A 24,751-nucleotide genomic window follows, 5' to 3' on the forward strand; every position below is an offset into this window, starting at 1 on the left:
GATCCCACATGCTGTGGAGCAACTAAGCCCATGCGCCACAACTACTGAGCCTGAGCTCGAGAGCCCGCAAGCCACAGCTACTGAGCCCACGTGCCACAATTACTGAAGCCCACGGACCTAGAGCCTGTGCTCCGCAACAAGAGAAGCTACTGCAATGAGAAGCCCGTGCACAGCAACGAAGAGTAGCCCCCTGCTTGCCGCAACTAGAGAAAGCCCATAAACAACAACAAAGACCCAATGCAGCCAAAAATAAATAAATTAAAAAAAAAAAAGAATCCACCTGCCAATGAAGGGGATATGGGTTCAAGCCCTGGTCCAGGAAGATCCCACATGCCATGGAGCAACTAAGCCCGTGTGCCACAACTACTCAGCCTGCCTGCCACAACTATTGAAGCCTGTGTGCCTAGAGCCCGTGCTCTGCAACAATAGAAGACACTGCAGTGAGAAGCCCACGTGCTGCAACGAAGAGTAGCTCCTGCTCACCACAACTAGAGAAAGCTCATGCACAGCAACGAAGACTCAATGCAGCCAAAAATAAATTAAATAAATTTATATTAAAAAAATCAAAAATGAAAAAGAAGTTACAACTGACCTGACAAAAATACAAAGCACCATAAGAGACTACTGCAGGGAAGTATATGCCAATAAAATGGACAACCTGGAACAAATGTAGAAATTCTTAGAAAGGTACAATCTCCAAAGATTGAACCTGGAAGATACAGAAAATATGAACAGACCAGTTACAAGTACTGAAATTGAATCTGTGATTAAAAAACCCCAGCAAACAAAAGCCCAAGTTGAGACGGTTTCACAGGCAAATCCTACAAAACATTTAGAGAAGAGTTAACACTTATCCTTCTGAAACTATTCCAAAATATTGCAGGGGAAAGAACACTTCCAACCTCATTCTATGAGGCCACCATCACCCTGATACCAAAATCAGACTAATATACAACAAAAAAAGAAAATTACAGACCAGTATCACTGATGAACATAGGTGCAAAAATCCTCAACAAAATACTAGCAAACTGAATCCAACAATACACTGAAACTATCATACACCATGATACATGGTGGGATAAATCCCACCATGATCAAGTGGCATTTATCCCAGGAGTGCAAGGAGTTTTCAGTATCTGCAAATCGATCAGTGTGATACACCACATACTGAAGAATAAAATACACAAACTGAAGAATAAAAACCATATGATCATCTCAGAATATACAGAGAAAGCTTCTGAAAAAATTTAAAACCTATTTATGATAAAAACTCTCTAGAAAGTGGGCACAGAGGGAACCTATAGGGGCCTCAACATAATAAAGGCCATACGTGACAAACCCACAGCTAACATCAGACTCAATGGTGAAAGGCTGAAAGCATTTCTTCTAAGATCAGGAACAAGACAAGGATGTCCACTCTCACCACTTTTTTTCTTCTATTTCTTTTTTCTTTTTTTTTTGGCCACATAGCATGACATGCAGGATCTTAGTTCCCTGACCAGGGATTGAACCCACGTCCCCTGTAGTGGAAGTGTGGCGTGCTAACCACTGGACCTCCAGGAAAGTCCCTTTCACCAATTTTATTCAACATAGATAGCCACAGCAATCAGAGAAGAAAAGAAAAGGGATCCAAATTGGAAAAGAAGTAAAACTGTCACTGTTTGCAGATGACATGATACTATATATAGAAAACCCTAAAGATGCTACCAGAAATCTACTAGAGCTCATCAGTGAATTCAGTAAAGTTGCAGGATACAAAACTGATACACAGACGTCTGTGGCATTTCTATACACTAACAGCAAAAGATCATAGAGAGAAATTAAGGGAACAATCCCATTTACCATCACATTAAAAAATAAAATACCTAGGAATAGGGCGTCCCTGGTGGCGCAGTCCTTGAGGGTCCACCTGCCGATGCAGGGGACACGGGTTCGTGCCCTGGTCCGGGAAGATCCCACATGCTGCGGAGCGGCTGGGCCTGTGAGCCATGGCCGCTGAGCCTGCGCGTCCGGAGGCTGTGCTCCGCAATGGGAGAGGCCACAACAGTGAGAGGCCCGCATACCGCAATTTCTGCCCACCAGAAAAACAAGATCCAGCCTCATCCACCAGAACACAGGCACTAGTCCCCTCCACCAGGAAGCCTACACAACCCACTGAACCAACCTTAGCCACTGGGGACAGACACCAAAAACAACGGGAACTATGAACCTGCAGCCTGCAAAAAGGAGACCCCAAACACAGTAAGATAAGCAAAATGAGAAGACAGAAAAACACACAGCAGATGAAGGAGCAAGATAAAAACCCACCAGACCTAACAAATGAAGAGGAAATAGGCAGTCTACCTGAAAAAGAGTTCAGAATAATGATAGTAAAGATGATCCAAAATCTTGGACATAGAATGGACAAAATGCAAGAAACATTTAACAAGGACTTAGAAGAACTAAAGATGAAACAAACAACGATGAACAACACAAATGAAATTAAAAATACTCTAGATGGGATCAATAGCAGAATAACTAAGGCAGCAGAATGGATAAGTGACTTGGAAGATAAAATAGTGGAAATAACTACTGCAGCGCAGAATAAAGAAATAGAATGAAAAGAACAGAGGACAGTCTCGGAGACCTCTGGGACAACATTAAACGCACCAACATTCGAATTATAGGGGTTCCAGAAGAAGAGAAAAAGAAAGGGACTGAGAAAATATTTGAAGAGATTATAGCTGAAAACTTCCCTAATGTGGGAAAGGAAATAGTTAATCAAGTCCAGGAAGCACAGAGAGTCCCATACAGGATAAATCCAAGGAGAAATACGCCAAGACACATATTAATCAAACTGTCAAAAATTAAATACAGAGAAAACATATTAAAAGCAGCAAGGGAAAAACAACAAATAACACACAAGGGAATCCCCATAAGGTTAACAGCTCATCTTTCAGCAGAAACTCTGCAAGCCAGAAGGGACTGGCAGGACATATTTAAAGTGATGAAGGAGAAGAACCTGCAATGAAGATTACTCTACCCAGCAATGACCTCATGCAGATTTGATGGAGAAATTAAAATCTTTACAGACAAACAAAAGCTGAGAGAGTTCAGCACCACCAAAACCAGCTTTACAACAACTGCTAAAGGAAGTTCTCTAGACAAAAAACACAAGAGAAGGAAAAGACCTACAATAACGAACCCAAAACAATTAAGAAAATGGGAATAGGAACATTCATATCAATACTTACTTTAAATGTAAATGGACTAAATGCTTCCACCAAAAGACACAGATTGGCTGAATGGATACAAAAACAAGACCCATATATTTGCTGTCTACAAGAGACCCACGTCAGACCTAGAGACACATACAGATTGAAAGTAAGGGGATGGAAAAAGATATTCCATGCAAATGGAAACCAAAAGAAAGCTGGAGTAGCAATTCTCATATCAGACAAAATAGACTTTAAAATAAGGACTATCAGAAGAGACAAAGAAGGACACTACATAATGATTAAGGGATCGATCCAAGAAGAAGATATAACAATTGTAAATATTTATGCACCCAACATAGGAGCACCTCAATACATAAGGCAAATACTAACAGCCATAAAAGGGGAAATCGACAGTAACACATTCATAGTAGGGGACTTTAACACCCCACTTTCACCAATGGACAGATCATCCAAAATGAAAATAAATAAGGAAACGCAAGCTTTAAATGATACATTAAAGAAGATGGACTTAATTGATATTTATAGGACATTCCATCCAAAAATAACAGAATACACATTTTTCTCAAGCGCTCATGGAACATTCTCCAGGATAGATCATAGTTTGGGTCACAAGTCAAGCCTTGGTAAATTTAAGAAAATTGAAATTGTTTCAAGTATCTTTTCTGACCACAACGCTATGAGACTAGATACCAATTACAGGAAAAGATCTGTAAAAAAATACAAACACATGGAGGCTAAACAATACACTAATTAATAACGAAGTGATCACTGAAGAAATCAAAGAGGAAATTAAAAAAATACCTAGAAACAAATGACAATGGAGACACGATGACCCAAAACCTATGGGATGCAGCAAAAGCAGTTCTAAGAGGGAATTTTTTATAGCAATACAATCCTCCCTTAAGAAACAGAAAACATTTCGAATAAACAACCTAACCTCACACCTAAAGCAATTAGAGAACAACAAAAAAAAAACCCCAAAGTTAGCAGAAGGAAAGAAATCAAAAAGACCACATCAGAAATAAATGAAAAAGAAATGAAGGAAACGATAGCAAAGATGAATAAAACTAAACGCTGGTTCTTTGAGAAGATAAACAAAATAGATAAACCACTAGCCAGACTCATCGAGAAAAAAAGGGAGAAGACTCAAATCAATAGAATTAGAAATGAAAAAGGAGAAGTAACAACTGACACTGCAGAAATACAAAAGATCATGAGAGATTACTACAAGCAACTCTATGCCAATAAAATTGACAACCTGGAAGAAATGGACAAATTCTTAGAAATGCACAACCTGCCAAGACTGAATCAGGAAGAAATAGAAAATATGAACAGACCAATCACAAGCACTGAAATTGAAACTGTGATTAAAAATCTTCCAACAAACAAAAGCCCAGGATCAGATGGCTTCACAGGCGAATTCTATCAAACATTTAGAGAAGAGCTAACACCTATCCTCCTCAAACTCTTCCAAAATATAGCAGAGGGAGGAACACTCCCAAACTCATTCTACGAGGCCACCATCACCTTGATACCAAAACCAGACAAGGATGTCACAAAGAAAGAAAACTACAGGCCAATATCACTGATGAACATAGATGCAAAAATCCTCAACAAAATACTAGGAAACAGAATCCAACAACACATTAAAAGGATCATACACCATGATCAAGTGGGGTTTATTCCAGGAATGCAAGGATTCTTCAATACACGCAAAACAGTCAATGTGATAAACCATATTAAGAAATTGAAGGAGAAAAACCATATGATCATCTCAATAGATGCAGAGAAAGCTTTCGACAAAATTCAACACCCAGTTATGATAAAAACCCTCCAGAAAGTAGCCATAGAGGGAACTTTCCTCAACATAATGAAGGCCATATATGACAAACCCACAGCCAACATCGTCCTCAGTGGTGAAAAACTAAAAGCATTTCCACTAAGATCAGGAAGAAGACAAGGTTGCCCACTCTCACCACTCTTATTCAGCATAGTTTTGGAAGTTTTAGCCACAGCAATCGGAGAAGAAAAGGAAATAAAAGGAATCCAAATCGGAAGGGAAGAAGTAAAGCTGTCACTGTTTGCAGATGACATGATATTATTCATAGACAATCCTAAAGATGCTACCAGAAAACTACTAGAGCTAATCAATGAATTTGGTAAAGTAGCAGGATACAAAATTAATGCACAGAAATCTCTCCATTCCTATACACTAATGATGAAAAAATCTGAAAGTGAAATCAAGAAAACACTCCCATTTACCATTGCAACAAAAAGAATAAAATATCTAGGAATAAACCTACCTAAGGAGACAAAAGACCTGTATGCAGAAAATTATAAGACACTGATGAAAGAAATTAAAGATGATACAAACAGATGGAGAGATATACCATGTTCTTGGATTGGAAGAATCAACATTGTGAAAATGACTCTACTTCCCAAAGCAATCTATAGATTCAATGCAATCCCTATCAAACTACCACTGGCATTTTTCACAGAACTAGAACAAAAAATTTCACAATTTGTATGGAAACACAAAAGACCCCGAATAGCCAAAGCAATCTTGAGAACAAAAAATGGAGCTGGAGGAATCAGGCTGCCTGACTTCAGACTATACTACAAAGCTACAGTAATCAAGACAGTATGGTACTGGCACAAAAACAGAAAGATAGATCAATGGAATAGGATAGAAAGCCCAGAGATAAACCCATGCACATATGGTCACCTTATCTTTGATAAAGGTGGCAGGAATATACAGTGGAGAAAGGACAGCCTCTTCAATAAGTGGTGCTGGGAAAACTGGACAGGTACATGTAAAAGTATGAGATTAGATCACTCCCTAACACCATACACAAAAATAAGCTCAAAATGGATTAAAGACCTAAATGTAAGGCCAGAAACTATCAAACTCTTAGAGGAAAACATAGGCAGAACACTCTATGACATAAATCACAGCAAGATCCTTTTTGACCCACCTCCTAGAGAAATGGAAATAAAAACAAAAATAAACAAATGGGACCTAATGAAACTTCAAAGCTTTTGCACAGCAAAGGAAACCATAAACAAGACCAAAAGAGAACCCTCAGAATGGGAGAAAATATTTGCAAATGAAGCAACTGACAAAGGATTAATCTCCAAAATTTATAAGCAGCTCAATAACAAAAAAACAAACAATCCAATCCAAAATTGGGCAGAAGACCTAAATAGACATTTTTCCAAAGAAGATATACAGACTGCCAACAAACACATGAAAAAAATGCTCAACTTCATTAATCATTAGAGAAATGCAAATCAAAACTACAATGAGATATCATCTCACACCAGTCAGAATGGCCATCGTCAAAAAATCTAGAAACAATAAATGCCGGAGAGGGTGTGGAGAAAAGGGAACCCTCTTGCACTGTTGGTGGGAATGTAAATTGATACAGCCACTGTGAAGTACAGTACGGAGGGTCCTTAAAAAACTACAAATAGAACTACCATATAACCCAGCAATCCCACTACTGGGCATATACCCTGAGAAAACCATAATTCAAAAAGAGTTATGTTCAGTGCAGCTCTATTTACAATAGCCCAGAGATGGAAACAACCTAAGTGTCAATCATTGGATGAATGGATAAAGAAGATGTGGCACATACATACAGTGGAATATTACTCAGCCATAAAAAGAAACGAAACTGAGCTATTTGTAATGAGGTGGAGAGACCTAGAGTCTGTCATACAGAGTGAAGTAAGTCAGAAAGAGAAAGACAAATACCCTATGCTAACACATATCTATGGAGTTTAAGAAAAAAAAAATGTCATGAAGAAACTAGGGGTAAGACAGGAATAAAGATACAGACCTACTAGAGAATGGACTTGAGGATATGGGGAGGGGGAAGGGTAAGCTGTGACAAACCGATAGAGAGGTATGGACATATATACACTACCATACGTAAGGTAGATAGCTAGCTAGTGGGAAGCAGCCGCATAGCACAGTGAGATCAGCTTGGTGCTTTGTGACCGCCTGGAAGGGTGGGATAGGGAGGGTGGGAGGGAGGGAGACGCAAGAGGGAAGAGATACGGGAACATATGTATATGTACAACTGATTCACTTTGTTATATAGCAGAAACTAACACACCATCGTAAAGCAATTACACGCCAATAAAGATGTAAATAAATAAATAAATAAATAAATTACATCAGCTGGATGAAAAAAGAAAAAAAACCTAGGAATAAACCTACCTAAGGAGACAAAAGACCTGTACTCCAAAAACTATAAGATGCTGATGGAAGAAATCAAAGATGACACAAACAGATGTAGAGATATACCATGTTCTTGGATTGGAAGAATCAACTTTGTGAAAATGACTCTACTAACCAAAGGAATCTACAGATTCAGTGCAGTCCCTATCAAATTACAAATGGCATTTTTCACAGAAGTAGAACAAAAAATTTTAAAATTTGTATGGAAACACAAAAGCTCCTGAATAGCAAAACAACCTCGAGAAAGAAAAATGGAACTGGAGCAATCAGGCTCCCTGACTTCAGACTATACTACAAAGCTACAGTCATCGAAACAGTATTCTACTGGCACAAAGACAGACTTATAGATCAGTCGAACATGATAGAAAGCTCAGAGATAAACCCACGTACCTATGGTCAATTCATCTACAAGAGAGGAGACGAGAATATACAGTGGAGAAAAGGCAGTCTATTAAGTAAGTGGTGCTGGGAAAACTGGAGCCACTTGTAAAAAAAAAAATGAAATGAGAACATTCTCTAGCACTAATACCGAAAAACAAACTCAAAATGGATTGACGACTGAAATGTATGACTGGATACTATAAAACTCCTAGAGGAAAACATAGGCAGGACACTCTCTGACATAAATAGCAGCAATATCTTTTTGGAGCAGTCTCCTAGAGTAATGAAAATAAAACCCAAAATAAACAAATGAGACCTAATTAAACTTAAAAGCTTTTGCTCAGCAAAGGAAACCATAAACAAAATAAAAACCCCACAGAATGGGAGAAAATATTTGCATACGATACAACTGACAAGGGATTAATCTCAAAAATACACAAACAGCTCATACAGTTCAATATCAAAAATACAAATAACCCAACCAAAAAATGGGCAGAAGATCTAAATAGACATTTCCCCAAAGACGACATACAGATGGCCAAAAGGCACATGAAGAGATTCTCAACGTTGCTAATTATTAAGAGAAATGCAAATCAAAACTATGATGAGGTATCACCTCACACCAGTCAGAATGGCCATCATCGAAGAGTCCACAAATAATAAATGCTGGAGAGGGTGTGGAGAAAAGGGAACCCTTCTATACTGTTGGTGGGTACGTAACTTGGTACAGCCACTATGGAGAACAGTTTGGAGGTTCCTTAAAAAACTAAAAATAGGACTGCCATATGATCCTGCAATCCCACTCCTGGTTATATATCCAGAGAAAACCATAACTTAAAAAGATACATGTTCACTGCAGCCCTAGTGTTCATTGCAGTGCTATTCACAACAGCCAAGACATGGAAGCCAGCTAAATGTCCATCAGTAGATGAATGGATAAAGAAGTGGTACATATATACAATGGAATACTACTCAGCCATAAAAAAGAATGAAATAATCCCAATTGCAGCAACATGGATGGACCTAGAGATTATCACTGTAAGTGAAGTACGTCAGACAGGGAAAGACAAATATCACATGCTATCATTTATATGTGGAATCTAAAAAAAAATGAGACAAATGAACTTATTTACAAAACAGAAACAGACTCACAGGCATAGAAAACAAACTTATGGTTACCAAAGGGGAAAGGTGCAGGGGAGGGATAAATTAGGAATTTAGGAGTAACACATACACAGTACTATATATAAAATAGATAAACAACAAGGATCTACTGTATAGCACATGGAACTATACTTAATATTTTATAATAACCTATCTGGGAAAAGAATCTGAAAAAGAATATATATATATATATATACACACACACACACACACAGACACACACACACATAACTGAATCACTTTGCTGTACACCGGAAACCAACACAACACTGTAAATCAACAATACTTCAATTAAAAAAAGCAAAAAAAAGGGCTTCCTTGGTGGCACGGTGGTTGAGAGTCCGCCTGCCGATGCAGGGGACATGGGTTCGTGCCCCCGGTCTGGGAAGATCCCACATGCTGCGGAGTGGCTGGGCCTGTGAGCCATGGCCAGTGAGCCTGCGCGTCCAGAGCCTGTGCTCCGCAACGGGAGAGGCCACAACAGTGAGAGGCCCACGTACCGCAAAAAAAAAAAAAATCAGTTGCACTTCTATACACTAATAGTGAACTCTCAGAAAGAGAAATTAAGAAAACAATCCCATTTACAATCACATCAAAAAGAATAAAATACCTATAAAAATTAACTGAGGAGGTATAAAACCTGTACAGTTAAAACTGTTAAGACATTGATGAAAGAAAGTGAAGGAGAGAAAAGTAAATGGAAAGATGTTCAGTGCTCATGGATTGGAAGAATCAGTAGTGTTAAAATGTTCATACTACCCAAAGCAGTCTACAAATTAAGTGCAATCCCTATCAAAAGTGCAGTGGCATTTTTCACAGGAATAGAACAATCCTAAAATTTGTATGAAACCGTAAAAGACTCTGAATAGCCAAAGCAATCTTGAGAAAGAAAAAGCTGGAGGAATCACTCTCCCTGATTTTAAACTATATATATTACAAAACTATAGTAATCAAAATAGTGTGATACTGGCATAAAAACCAACACATAGATCAATGGAACTGAATAGAGAGTCCAGAAATAAACTCATGCATACGTGGTCAATTAATTTACAACAAAGTAGCCAAGAATATAAAAAGTGGAAAGGACAGTCTCTTCAACAAATGGTGCCGAGAAAAGTGGGCAGCCACATACAAAAGTACGAAACGGTACCACTATCTTACACCATCTACAAAAATGAACTCAAAATGGATTAAGGACTTGAACATAAGACCTGAAACCATAAAACTCCTAGAAGAAAACATAGGTGGTACGCTCCTTGACATTGTCTTGGTGATGATTTTTTGGATTTGACACCAAAAAGCACAAGAAACAAAACGTGAGACTACATCACACTGAAAACCTTCTGGGCAGCAAAGGAAATCATCAACAAAATGAAAAGGCAACCTAGTAAATGGGAGAAAGTATCTGCAAATCATATATCTGATAAGGGATTAATAAACAAAATATATAAAGAACTCATACATCTCAACAGCAAAAACCCAAACAAACTGATTAAAAAACGGGCAGAAGATCTGAATAAACATTTTCCCAAAGAATTCATAGAGATGTCCAACAGGTATACGAAAAGGTGCTCAGCATCACTAAGTGTCAGGGAAGTGTACATCACAACCACAATGAGACGTCACCTCACACCTGTTACAGTGGCTACTATCAAAAGGAGAAGAGATAACAAGTGTTTATGAGGGTGTGGAGAAAAGGGAACTCTTGTGCACTATTAGAGCGAATGTAAGTTGGTGCAGCCACTATGGAAAACAGTATAAAGGTTCCTCAAAAACTTAAAACTACCATATGATCCAGCAGTTCCACTTCCTGGGTATTTATCTGAAGGAAACAAAAACACTCGCTAAATATCTGCACCTCCACGTCCATCGTAACATTACTTACAATAGCCAAGACTTGGAAGCAACCTAAGTGTCCATCAATGGAAGAATGGATAAAGAAAACGTGGTATATATGTATGTACAATGGAATACTATTCAGCCATAAAAAAGAAGCAAATCTTACCATTTGTGACAACATGAATGGACCTTGAGGGCATTATGTTAAGTAAATAAGTCAGAGAGAGAAAAGCAAGTACTATATGACCTAACTTGTATGTGGAATCCATTGTAAAACAAAACAGAATGAAAAACCTGAGCCTGTAGATTCAGAGGAGAGACTGGTTGTTGCCAGGGGTGGGGGGTAGGCGAAATGGGTGAAGTGGGTCAAAAGGTACAAACTTCCAGCTATAAGACAAATAAGTCCTGGGGGTGTCATATACAGCATGGTGACTACAGTTAATAATATTCTGTATTTGCAAGTTGCTAAGACGGTAGATCTTACAAGTTCTCATCACAAGAAAAAAAATTATAACTATATATGCTGATGGATGTTAACTAGACTTACTGTGGTGATCATTTTCCTCCCCACATACACAAATATCGAATCGTTGTACACCTGAAACCAATATAATGTTACACATCAACTATATCTAACTAAAAAAATTAAGGATCGATTCCAAATGGAAACTTACCATAACCTTGTCTGTGCCAGTAGGTGCTTGTGGGTTAATAGGTCACCTTCTTCCTGGCGTATCCTAACCAGGGTCTCCTGGAAATAATGCCTAAAGCTGGTGGTTTTCAAATGGGGTCCCTGGAGGTTTGGTTTGGAACCATTGCAAATCACAATGGTTCCATTTCTACTTTATTTATTTATTTATTTTAAATCTTGGCCTTTGAAGTATGGATGGGAAAAATGGCTTTGCTGCTACAAAAGAGAAAAAAATTGGGAAAAGGAAAACAAACTCAAAACCAACGTGCTCTGAACTCTAAAAGAGATGATCCTACTGTGGTTCCAAGGCCCAGGAATTAGTCTCCTGGAAGGATACTCAGGGACTTCAGGGGAGAGAGGGGCTCTGACAGTCTTCGTTGTTATCCTCTAAGCTCGGTGAACCAGCATCGAGTGGGAGGTGGGAAGCTTTGGCGGTGCCAGGGCCAGGCTGGGCGGCCCCTGTCTGGGACTGGCATGAGAACACATGTTAGCCAAGGGTGGCCCATAGAGTTCTCTTCTTCTTTTAATGACAATTGTTGGGGGCCGGGGGAGGAGATATGTGTTGAAAGCTGAACTAGGCTGGGTACTTGCATTCTCTCATTTAACCCTAACAACCTCCAGGTGGGATGTACCATTTTTTCTCCATTTTAGAAATGAGACCTAAGGCTCAGAGACTGTGTCTAGTCTGAAGTCTTAAAGTGGGGCTGGTAGAAGCAGGACTCAAATCCGAGCTCCCAAGGCATAGGACCCCACACCACCCTGGGTGGAATGGTCATTCCTCGATGCACTAGGCATGCTCACCTGGATGCTGAGGTGTGACCACTAGGTGGCGACAGAGCCTCACAAAGAGTTCCCAGGATTCCGGTCAGGCAGCAGCCTGAGACGTCAGCCGGCACCACAGCAACCCCGGACTCCTGGACCATCTGGGCAGGGCCATACTCCCTCTCTAGGCCCCGCCTTTCATGCCCCAGTATGTGGGGGAGAGGGTTCTGCTGGGAGCCTGGCCTGGATCTAAATCGCAGCTCTGCCACTTGCTGGCCTCTTGTGCCAAGGATGCGTCTGAGCATCAAGTTTCTCATCTCTAAAACAGGAGTGATGACGCATGTCCAGGGCTTGCGGATGAGAAAAAGACCTGGCAATGGATGGGTGTGTGGTAATTAAGACAAAGGGAGCATGCACTGCTTGCCAAAGAGAGGTCTCCTGGGGTGTTTTAAAATGGCCAACATTTAAACCCTGAAGCATTTTACATAGAAACCCTGAATTTCTAACGTCTTTTGAGAATCCGCTTTCCCACGCAGCTGCACCTGCTAGAGCCATACCCTCCAAGCTACCACAGTCCCCACCACTCCCTATTGGGCCTCATTTCCCCCAAGTCTGTCAGCTCACTCAGCCCCTTGGGCCTTGAAGGCAGGGGAGTTTGCTCCTCAGACAAATCTTGGAAGTTAGGAACAGTGCAGTCTGTCCCCATTCTGGGGCAGGTAGGGCTTGGGTGGGTTTTTGTGTATTTCCCTCGGGCCTGGAAGAGAACCTCGCCACCTGTGACTCCCGCTGGGCACCCCCAGGAAGGAGGGCATGGAACCCAGCTGCTCCAGGCCTGTACATCCCTGCTGGGGGCCACGGTGGGCAGAAGTCTGCAGGCTGCCACCTCCCCTGAATAGACCAGCCTTGGTTTGCCTCCCTGGCTCTGAGGCTTTGGAGGCCAGAGCTCACTACTGACTGAAGAGGAGATCCCATTTTGAGGCTGGGATGGCCTCCTGGTCCCATCAGCTGCTGGTCAGCTGGGCCTGTGCCCTCTGTTAACCCCGGCGTGGCTTCCTTGCCTACCGATGGAGTCTCCCCTTCCCCGGAGCCTGCGGAAATGCTCATGAGCCATAGCTCACATCTCAGCTCAAACATCACCTCTTCCTCCAGGGAGCCTTTCCTGGTCCTCTAAGCAGAACCAGCCATCTGCTGCTGCTTCACTGTGCCCACAGCACGCACTGGCGTCTCCCGTGAGGCCTATTTTATCCTGCTCAGGCAACAGTTGCTTATTTACATGTCTGCCTTTCTCCCTGGATTGTGTTTTCCTGAACGCTGCGGCTCCTACACCCAGCCCAGGACCCACACGAGGTGCTGTAAGCAGTGTCTGGCAGGAAAGAACTCTCGCAGGAGGCCCCCTTTGTCTTGTCACTAACCTTAAACTTGCACCCCCATGCTCTACTCATCTCCAGCCCTAGCACACCTTTCAGATCTTTTGATCGCATAATACTTTGCCTAATCTGTTGGTTCTTTCCATAGATCAAAGAAGTAGAAATGAATAAATAATTAACAGATGACCAGATCTCTTCCCTAGCTTCCCCCTTCAGTAATCTCACAAACTGTGTAGGCAAGATAGCATCTAAAGAAAAATCAAAAGAAGTTGACAAGTCTGCACATAGTAGGAGACGGTGATGACTGTGACCCGCCCCACCCCCGTCTCAATGATTAACTGAGACTGCTTCCGTTTTTCCCTTTGAAAACTTTCACGGCCAAGAGGAATCTTCAGATGTGGTTTTTGGGGGAGTCCACTGAGTCCACCATCTCCCCAGACTGCCAGCATTCTGATTAAAACACTTTCCTTTCTACCAACATTTGCCTCTCTCTCGAGTATTGGTTTTTGAGCGGTAAGCACCTGGCCCTGATTCAGTAACAATGCCTGAGAGACGTTTCTGAGGTGAGTGAAAGCGTGCAGTGTTGGGGCAAAAGCAGGGCTGCCTAGAGAAAAGTATTTGGATGTAAAACCATTTTTTTTTTGGCTGCGCTGCATGGCACATGGTATCTTAGTTCCCCGATCAGGGATCAAACCCGCCCCCTGCATCAGAAGCTCGGAATCTTAACCACTGGCCCACCGGGGAAGTTCCCTCAAAACCACTTTTAATGTGAGACTCTTAGAGACTTGGGCCGTTTAGGATTTGGGGCTGAAGGGCACTAAATATCTGTCACCAGGCTTGGCATGAGGATCCTGGGAGGAACATCCTTTACTTGGTTCCTCCCATGGGTAAGAGAAGGGGCCAGGGGTCTCCCCAGGGCCACCTGCTAACTCTCACCTGACTCCCTGACAAGGGCTGGGGATGGCAATTCTCCGGGTTCCTGATTCATTCCTCCCACCCTGATTAAGACAACAGCAGAGCGTTCCAACATTCCTACCAGCAACGCACCTCTCTACCAAACCAACAGCTAACATCGGTGTGGGAAGGGCAGGGAAGGTCCCCAAGCTCTGGACAGAGCCCAGCTGCTCCAGAGTCTGGCTGTCACCTTCTGTCCTTCACCTGCCCATGTACAGGCTCAACTTGCCAAGTGCTTTCTCAACCCTCAGCCCCCAGGAACACCCCTGGAGGGACATGGTGCTGTCATGCACAGCACACCGGGGAGAACACGGAGGCAAGAGGTGGAGTAACTTGGCCAAGCCCAGATGTGTCTGACGCCCCAGGCTTTTTGTAGGGCTGCCCTGGCCCTGCCCCTGGCTCTCTCTCCCCTGCACTTCACCCATGACCAGCAGCCCCAGGAACAGAGATGTTAGGAGGCCCTGGCTCCAGGGAACTCCGAGGCTCCCGGGACATCCATGGTACCTGCTGTCCTAACCTGGCTGGTCTTCCCTCCAGCCACCCTCTGTCGTGAACCTTCTGCGCTGGTCGCTGCCTTTTCATTGTCCCTCAGGCTTGTCGCTGCTGTTCTCCCAGCCTGCCAGCCCACTGCTCTCCCTGATCACACAAATTCTTCAAGACCCCTTGCAAATGGCTCCTTCTCCAGGAAGCCTTCGTGGGTTAGCTAGCACTTCTCAGACTCACCTAGAGGCTCCTTAAAACTGGTTGCTGGGCCCGACCCCAGAGCTTCAGAGCACATCTGAAGATGTGCATTTTTCTAACAAGTGCCTGGCTGCTGCTGCCGCTGCTGCTCTGGGGCTTCACCTCAAGAACCACTGGTTTGCACCAGTGGTTTTCAACCGGGTTTGTTGGAGGCGTATTGGGGGCCTTCGTGAGAGTTTGTGTGAAGGAGGAAACTTTGCTCCCCCCAGCTCTGCAGGGCAGCTTTGCTTCTGTGCGTTTAATATGATGGAGTTCCATGTAAAGTTTTGATTGAAGAAGGGATTTAGTTACTGGGAAAAAATGCTGCCCTTCACTCACCCTGATCAAATGTGCTCTCGCTTCCAGAGGGGAAGGGCTGGCCTCTGGATGCGGCTCTCTCTCACATCCTATGTTTTCCCCAAGTAATGGCTCTCCTTCCATGGGAGGTTCTATGTGATTTTAAGTGTAACACAGACAAACATTTCTCACTTGAGGAGCTACTTTTATAAGTATTATACAAATATTTATAACTGAAATAATTTTTAAATGTTAATAGTTTAGAATTCATTTTACTGAGAAGTAGGAGAAAATTCTAACATGTTGAACTAGCAGAGCTGTGATTTCACAGATGCTATTACTCGAGCTGAAGCTAAATTTAAAAAGTGAACAGATTTAAAGCCGATGTAAGGTAGCGTGTTAGGTAACAGCCCAGCTGACATACTGATAAATGTAAAAATCAGGGTGACGGTTGGAAAGACTGAAGTTTAGGAAAAACTGTCCTTTAGAACAGTTTGAAAGTCACTTGAGGAGTCCTGCTCCCTCTGTGCTCTGGAATTTCTTCCCCTTGAGTTCCATGCTCATCTGCCCCTGTTTTCTTTCTTAAACTAATACAAGATTAGGATGACGTTTTGAAAAGGGCATCTCGTTAAGCAGCCTCGTCCCCATTGGAGCACAGGCTCCGGCCCAGTAGCCAGCTGGCCATCTATCTTATGGTAATGAGGTGTCATCACCCCACGGGGTCTGCCTTCCTTCCACTCCTGCCTCTTCCTCCGAGACCACCTCTCTCGCTCCCACCCGCCACTCTGTGCCAGCGGAAAGTGTGTGTGTGGGGGGGGCAGGGAGAGGCGGCACCAAAGACGTCCTGGCATCTTCTCCTAGTGCTGGAAGCAGGCGCGAAGATGCGAGGGGGCTTGTGCAATGGGGGCGGGACTTTGGTCCTCACCTGTACACCGTGGTCGGCAGGGAGCTCAGGCTGTCGTAGACGAGCCTCACGTGGCCCTGGTACAGCTCCAGTGCCAGGGGGTCATTGTCTCCCTTGTAGAGAAGGATGCCGTTGTCCTTGTCCGTGGCCACCTGGAGGGAGTCATGAGGGTCAGGGCTGCCCTGAGTCCCCACCTCTCCCGTCCCCGCCTCACAGAGCCCTCTTCCAGGTGGCCTCTTCTGAACGAGCCCTGGATCTGAATTCATGTCCGTATTTCCTCCTTCATCTAGTCTGTTCATTTCCATAAGGAAAGCCTATACTTAATGCTCCAGCAAATGGCTGATTGAGCAATTCAACAAATATTTATGGAGTCCTCTTTATGTGCTGCTATGTTTTTATGTACGTGTGTGTGTGTGTGCGCGCGTGTGTGTACACATATATAAAAATGCCTGGAGCCCTGAGCTCTGATCTAGCCTCTTGGGGCCTTGGTCTCTCTGTATAAAGTATAATAACAATTATAAACAAAATACTACCCATTACTACTTAATTCTGTGTTTACTATGAACCAGGCAGTGTGTTAAGTGTCATCTAGGGAGTTTTTTAAAACACAGTGTCTGGGCTTCACCTCAAACCACTTGCATACAGATCTCCAGAGGCCAGATCCAGGCAAAGATACGAAGTGCCCCAGGAGGTTCTAAAGTGTTGCCAGGCTGAGAAGCACTGGTCTCAAAGCTGCTGCCCAGAGGGCGTCTGTTTGCCAGGTACAGGGCACCAGGGTGGGGCTCTCTGACCAGCCTCTTGGCCCCCACTGCCTAGCCCAGGAGCAGCTGATGTTGGCCTGGGGCCAGACCTTGGTGGAGGCCAGGTCCACGTAGGAGTCCTTGCCCATGAAGCTGACGGCGAGCAGGGGCTCTGATAGGACACTGGGCTGTCCGGGGCACTGGGTGCTGCTCTGGTTATTGGGATGTAACACTTGCGTTCCTGGGTGTCTGGGACTGAGGGAGGAAGTCAGGACGGCGACCAGGGGACCAGGGGCGAGGGCAGTGATGGCAACCAGAGCTTCTTTCTTGTGTGCGCCTGGGGTCAACCCCCATCTCAGAGGCCTGCCCGCTGGACTGTAGGCCCCACGAGGTGAGGCCGTGTGAACTTTCATACATCTCTGCAGCCCCAGTGCCTCGAATGGTACCTGGCAGGGGTGGATGCCCAGTGGATCTTTGTTGAATGAATATTTTCTCCATAAGCTTAAACCTGGGCTAGTGTGGCCATAACCAGAAGGAAGAAAGGGCCTTAGCTGATGCTATGTGGAGGAGCCACTAACTGGCCTGCACCCTCTAGCTGTGTCTCTGGGGTCCCCCCTGCCCACCGAGCCTACAGGCAGCGGCCTGCTCTTTATCATACCCCTTCCCTTCTCCCTGTGCCCCCCAAAAGCATTGAGGTCACGGAGAAATGTAGTCTGGAAGAACTAGTCAGGTCCATAGGTAAGGAACTCGACAGAAGTTAGTTGGAAAAGAATTTGGTTCATACTGAATGGTTTCCTGTTCCCTGAAAAATGCCCTGCTCCGTGTGCCTCTGGGCCTTTGCACATGCTGATCTCTGAGGCTCGAATGCACCACCCCCCTTCATCCTGCACCATCAGCCCCTCACACTTCCGCCCTCCTCCAGGCAAACTCCTACTCATCCTTCAGACCTCAGCTTAGTTCTCATTGCCTCTGGGGAGCCTTCCCTGATTCTTCCCAGCAGGCTGGTATTAGTGCCCCGCCCATGTGCTCCCACAACACCCAGGGCTGTCATCCTGCCCTGGGCAAGGGGCTTCGCCTGTCTTGCCCACCACTGAATCTCCAGTGCACAGTGTCTGTCTGGCACGTAATAGGTGAATGAATATTTCCTAGAGAAAAGAATGAATGAGGCTGGAGTGGGGGCTGCTCTTTGCAGTGAGAGCTGGTCAGGAGCTGTCTATAGAGCCCACTGGGCAGAGCTGGTCCCGGTCCCCCCAGGCTGAGTGTTATCCCTTATGACGTGAATCAGAGCTTGGGGGCATGTTAGGGTCCTTCCAAGGGCTGGGTGGGTGGGGCGCACCTGCAGGGAGATGTTGGCCTGGGGCCGGACCTTGGCGGAGGCCAGTTCCACGTAGGAGTCCTTGCCCACGAAGTTGACGGTGATGAGCTTCTCGCACCTTGGGCCGGCAAAGCCTGGGGGGCAACGGCAGGTGGGCTCCTGCTGCACCACGATGCACTGGGCCCCGTTCTGGCACTCGTACTGGTCGCAGGGGCTTGTCTGTAGCAGGACCATGGGCGGGGGTTGCTCGCAGTAGAGCCCGCTGGGAGGGAGGGAAGATGGGGAACGATGAGAGCAGAAATCAAGTTATTTAGGCCAAAGAGCCGCTAGCAGAGACCGTGGCATGAGAGGGAACTGAGACTAGTTCCAGCCCTGCTAGTGACTGGGGCAAGGCATGATCCTTCTCTAAGCCCCGTTTTTTTTTCGGTACGCGGGCCCCTCACCGTCGCGGCCCCTCCCGTCGCAGAGCACAGGCTCTGGACGCGCAGGCCCAGCGGCCATGGTCCACGGGCTCAGCTGCTCCACGGCAAGTGGGATCCTCCCGGACCGGGGCACGAACCCGCGTCCCCTGCATCGGCAGGTGGACCCCCAACCACTGTGCCACCAGGGAAGCCCTCCCATTTTTAAAATAATGGGGTCAGACTAGAGCACAGGTCCTCAATTTCAGTGTCATCAGAATTGCCTGCAGTGAATTTGTTGAAAGTGCAGATTCTCATCCAGCCATGGATCAGTGGATAAGCAAAACGGGGTACATACACACAAGGGAATAACACTCAGCCTTGAAAGGGGCATTCTGACACATGCTACAGTATGGATGGACCTTGAGGAGATTATACTAAGCCAAAGAAGCAGATAGAAAAAGACAAATGCTGTCTGATTCCACGCATATGAAGTACCCAGAGTGGTTAAACTCATGGAAACAGAAAGTAGAATGGTGGCTGCCAGGGGACTTCGCTGGTGGTCTAGGGGTTAAGACTCCATGCTTCCAGTGCAGGGGCCATGGGTTCAATCCCTGGGCAGGGAACTAAGATCCCACATGCCACGTGGTGCGGCCAATAAATTAAAAAAGAATGGTGGCTGCTGGGGCCAGGGAAGGGGGAACAGGAAAATGTTTAATTGGGTAGAGTTTCAGTTTTCTAGATAAAAAGAGTTCTGGAGGACTTCCCTGGTGGCGCAGTGGATAAGAATCTGCCTGCCAATGCAGGGGACATGGGTTCAATACCTGGTCCAGGAAGATACCACATGCCATGCAGCAACTAAGCCTGTGCACCACAACTACTGAGCCCATGTGCCCTAGAGCCCACATGCTGCAACTACTCATCCCGTGTGCTGCAACTACTGGAGCCTGCATGCTTAGAGCCCATGCTCTGCAACAAGAGAAGCCACCAAAATGAGAAGCCCATGCACCAAAACGAAGAGTAGCCCCCATTAAGAGAGTTCAGCACCACCAAACCAGCTTTACAACAAATGCTAAAGGAACTTCTCTAGGCAGGAAACACAAGAGAAGGAAAAGACCTACAAAAACAAACACAAAACAATTAAGAAAATGGTAACAGGAACATACATATCGATAATTACCTTAAATGTAAATGGATTAAATGCTCCAACCAGAAGACATAGACTGGCTGAATGGATAGAAGAATAAGACCTGTATATATGCTATCTACAAGAGACCCACTTCAGATCTAGGGACACATACAGACTGAAAGTGAGGGGATGGAAAAAGATATTCCATGCAAATGGACATCAAAAGAAAGCTGGAATAGCAATTCTCATATCAGACAAAATAGACTTTAAAACAAAGGCTATTACAAGAGACAAAGAAGGACACTACATAATGATCAAGGGATCAATCCAAGAAGAAGATATAACAATTGTAAATATGCACCCAGCATAGGAGCACATAGGAGTAAGGCAAATGCTAACGGCCATAAACGGGGAAACTGACAGTAACACAATAATAGTAGGGGACTTTAACACCCCACTTTCACCAATGAATAGATCATCCATAATGAAAATAAATAAGGAAACACAAGCTTTAAATGACACATTAGACAAGACTGACTTAATTGATATTTATAGGACATTCCATCCAAAAAAACAATACACTTTCTTCTCAAGTGCTCGTGGAACATTCTCCAGGATAGATCATATCTTGGGTCACAAATCAAGCCTTGGTAAATTTAAGAAAATTGAAGTTGTGTCAGGTATCTTTTCCGACTGCTACGCTATGAGACTAGATGTCAATTATAGAAAAAGCATGTAAAAATATACAAACACATAGAGGCTAAACAATATGCTACTAAATAACCAAGATATCACTGAAGAAATCAAAGTGGAAATCAAAAAATACCTGGAAACAACTGACAATGAAAACACGATGACCCAAAACCTATGGGATGCAGCAAAAGCAGTTCTAAGAGGGAAGTTTATAGCAATACAAGCCTACCTCAAGAAACAAGAAAAATCTCAAATAAACAACCTAAACTTAAACCTAAAGCAATTAGAGAAAGAAGAACAAACACCCCCCCAGAGTTAGCAGAAGGAAAGAAATCATAAAGATCAGATCAGAAATAAATGAAAAAGGGCTTCCCTGGTGGTGCAGAGGTTGAGAATCCGCCTGCCAATGCAGGGGACACGGGTTTGATCCCTGGTCCAGGAAGATCCCACATGCCGCAGAACAACTAAGCCTGCGTGCCACAGCTACTGAGCCTGCGCTCTAGACCCCATGAGCCACAACTACTGAGCCTGTGTGATGCAACCACTGAACCCTGCATGCCTAAAGCCCGTGCTCTGCAACAAGAGAAGCCATTGCAGTGAGAAGCCTGAGCACCACAACGACCCAATGCAGCCAAAAATAAATAAACAAAATAAGTTTATTAAAAAAAAAAGAAATAAATGAAGGAAACAATAGTAAAGATCAATAAAACTAAATGCTGGTTCTCTGAGAAGATAAACAAAATCAATAAACCATTAGCCTGACTCATCTAGAAGAAAAGGGAGAAGACTCAAATTAACAGAACTAGAAATGAAAAAGAAGTAACAACTGACACTGCAGAAATACGAAGGATCATGAGAGATTACTACCAGCAACTATATGCCAATAAAGTGGACAACCTGGAAGAAATCGACAAATTCTTAGAAAAGCATAACCTTCCAAGACTGAATCAGGAAGAAATAGAAAATATAAACAGACCAATCACAAGCACTGAAATTGAAACTGTGATTAAAAATCTGCCAGCAAACAAAAGCCCAGGACCAGATGGCTTCACAGAATTCTATCAAACATTTAGAGAAGAGCTAACACCTATCCTTCTCAAACTCTTCCAAAATATAGCAGAGGGAGGAGCACTCCCAAACTCATTCTACGAGGCCACCATCACCTTGATACCAAAACCAGACAAGGATGCCACAAAGAAAGAAAGCTACAGGCCAATATCACTAATGGACATAGATGCAAAAATCCTCAACAAAATACTAGCAAACAGAATCCAACAACACATTAAAAGGATCATACACCATGATCAAGTGGGGTTTATCACAGGAACGCAAGGATTCTTCAATATACACAAATCAATCAACGTGATACATCATATTAACATACTGAAGGAGAAAAACCATATGATCATCTCAATAGACGCAGAGAAAGCTTTCGACAAAATTCAACACCCATTTATGATAAAAACCATGCAGAAAGTAGGCACAGAGGGAACTTTCCTCAACATAATAAAGGCCATATATGACAAACCCACAGCCAACATTGTCCTCAATGGTGAAAAACTGAAACCATTTCCACTAAGATCAGGAAGAAGACAAGGTTGCCCACTCTCACCACTCTTATTCAACATAGTTTTGGAAGTTATAGCCACAGCAATCAGAGAAGAAAAGGAAATAAAAGGAATCCAAATTGGAAAAGAAGAAGTAAAGCTGTCACTGTTTGCAGATGACATGATACTCTACATAGAGAATCCCAAAGATGCTACCAGAAAACTACTAGAGCTAATCAATGAATTTGGTAAAGTAGCGGGATACAAAATTAATGCACAGAAATTTCTTGCAGTCCTATACACTAATGATGAAAAATCTGAAAGAGAAATTAAGGAAACACTCCCATTTACCACTGCAACAAAAAGAATAAAATACCTAGGAATAAACCTACCTAAGGAGACAAAAGACCTGTATGCAAAAAACTATTAAGATACTGGTGAAAGAAATTAAAGACGATACAAACAGATGGAGAGATATATCATGTTCTTGGATTGGAAGAATCAACATTGTGAAAATGACTATACTACCCAAAGCAATCTACAGATTCAATGCAATCCCTATCAAACTACCAACAGCATTTTCCACAGAACTGGAACAAAAAATTTCATAATTTGTATGGAAACACAGAGGACCCCGAATAGCCAAAGCAATCTTGAGAAAGAAAAACAGAGCTGGAGGACTCAGGCTCTCAGACTTCAGACTATACTACAAAGCTACGGTAATCAAGATAATATGGTACTGGCACAAAAATAGAAATATAGATCAATGGAAGAGGATAGAAAGCCCAGAGATAAACCCATGCACATATGGTCACCTTGTCTTTGATAAAGGAGGCAAGAAAATACAATGGAGAAAAGACAGCCTCTTCAATAAGTAGTGCTGGGAAAACTGGACAGCTCCATGTAAAAGAATGAAATTAGAACATTCCCTAACACCATATAAAAAAATAAACTCAAAATGGATTAAAGACCTAAATGTAAGGGCAGACACTGTAATATAAACTCTCAGAGGAAAACATAGGCAGAACACTCTATGACATGAATCATAGCAAGATCCTTTTTGACCCTCCTCCTAGAGAATTGGAAATTAAAAACAAAAATAAACACATGGGACCTAATGAAACTTAAAACTTTTGCACAGCAAAGGAAGACATAAACAAGATGAAAAGACAACCCTCAGAATGGGAGAAAATATTTGCAAACGAAGAAACTGACAAAGGATTAATCTCCAAAATATACAAGCAGCTCATGCAGCTCAATATCAAAAAAAACAAACAACCCAGTCCAAAATTGGGCAGAAGACCTAAATAGACATTTCTCCGAAGAAGATATACAGACTGGCAACAACCATATGAAAGGATGCTCAACATCGCTAATCATTAGAGAAATGCAAATCAAAACTACAATGAGGTATCACCTCACACCAGTCAGAATGGCCATCATCAAAAAATCTACAAACGATAAATGCTGGAGAGGGTGTGGTTAAAAGGGAAACCTCTTGCATTGTTGTTGGGAATGTAAATTGATACAGTCACTATGGAGAACAGTATGGAGGAGGTTCCTTAAAAAACTAAAAATAGAACTACCATATGACCCAGCAATCCCACTACTGGGCATATACCCAGAGAAAATCAAAATTCCATTGGGGTACACATGCACCCCAATGTTCACTGCAGCACTGTTTACAACAGCCAAGACATGGAAGCAACCTAAGTGTCCATTGACACAGGAATGGATAAATAAGATGTGGCACATACATACAATGGAATATTACTCAGCCATAAAAAGAAATGAAATTGAGTTATTTGTAGTGAGGTGGATGGACCTAGAGTCTCATACAGAGTGAAGTCAGAAAGAGAAACACCAATACCGTATGCGTTAAAGTCAGAAAGAGAAACACCAATACCGTATGCTAACACATATATATGGAATCTAAAGAACAAAAGGTACTGATGAACCTACGGGCAGGACAGGAATAAAGATGCAGACATAGAGAATGGACTCGAGGACGTGGGTGGGGAAGGGTAAGCTGGGACAGAGTGAGAGAGTGGCATGGACATACATACACTACCAAACGTAAAATAGATAGCTAGTGGGAAGCAGCCGCACGGCACAGGGAGATCAGCTCGGTGCTTTGTGACCACCTAGAGGGGTGGGATAGGGAGGGTGGGAGGGAGGGAGACGCAAGAGGGAGGAGATATGGGGATATATGTATGCGTAGAGCCGTTTCACTTTGTTATAATGCAGAAACTAGCACACCGTTGTAAAGCAATTATACTGCAATCAAGACGTTAAAAAAAAAAAAGAGTAGCCCCCACTCGCAGCAACTAGAGAAAGCCTGCGTGCAGCAACAAAGACCCAACACAGCCAAAAAAAAAAAAAAAAA

General features: G+C 43.4%; 1 protein-coding gene across 1 annotated transcript in view; it reads right to left on the minus strand.

Moving 5' to 3' along the window:
• Positions 1-24,751, minus strand: part of SLIT3 (slit guidance ligand 3) — a 627,706-nt gene that overhangs the window by 12,456 nt on the left and 590,499 nt on the right. The window contains exons 31-32 of the mRNA XM_007447825.1: positions 18,620-18,860; positions 16,565-16,695 (exon numbers count right to left, since the gene is read on the minus strand). Of these exons, the coding sequence (XP_007447887.1) occupies positions 16,565-16,695; positions 18,620-18,860 (372 nt within the window). The remainder of the gene's footprint in view (positions 1-16,564; positions 16,696-18,619; positions 18,861-24,751) is intronic.

This window comes from Lipotes vexillifer, unplaced genomic scaffold, assembly GCF_000442215.2.
Source record: "Lipotes vexillifer unplaced genomic scaffold, Lipotes_vexillifer_v1.1 scaffold370, whole genome shotgun sequence".
Taxonomy (NCBI): domain Eukaryota; kingdom Metazoa; phylum Chordata; class Mammalia; order Artiodactyla; family Lipotidae; genus Lipotes; species Lipotes vexillifer.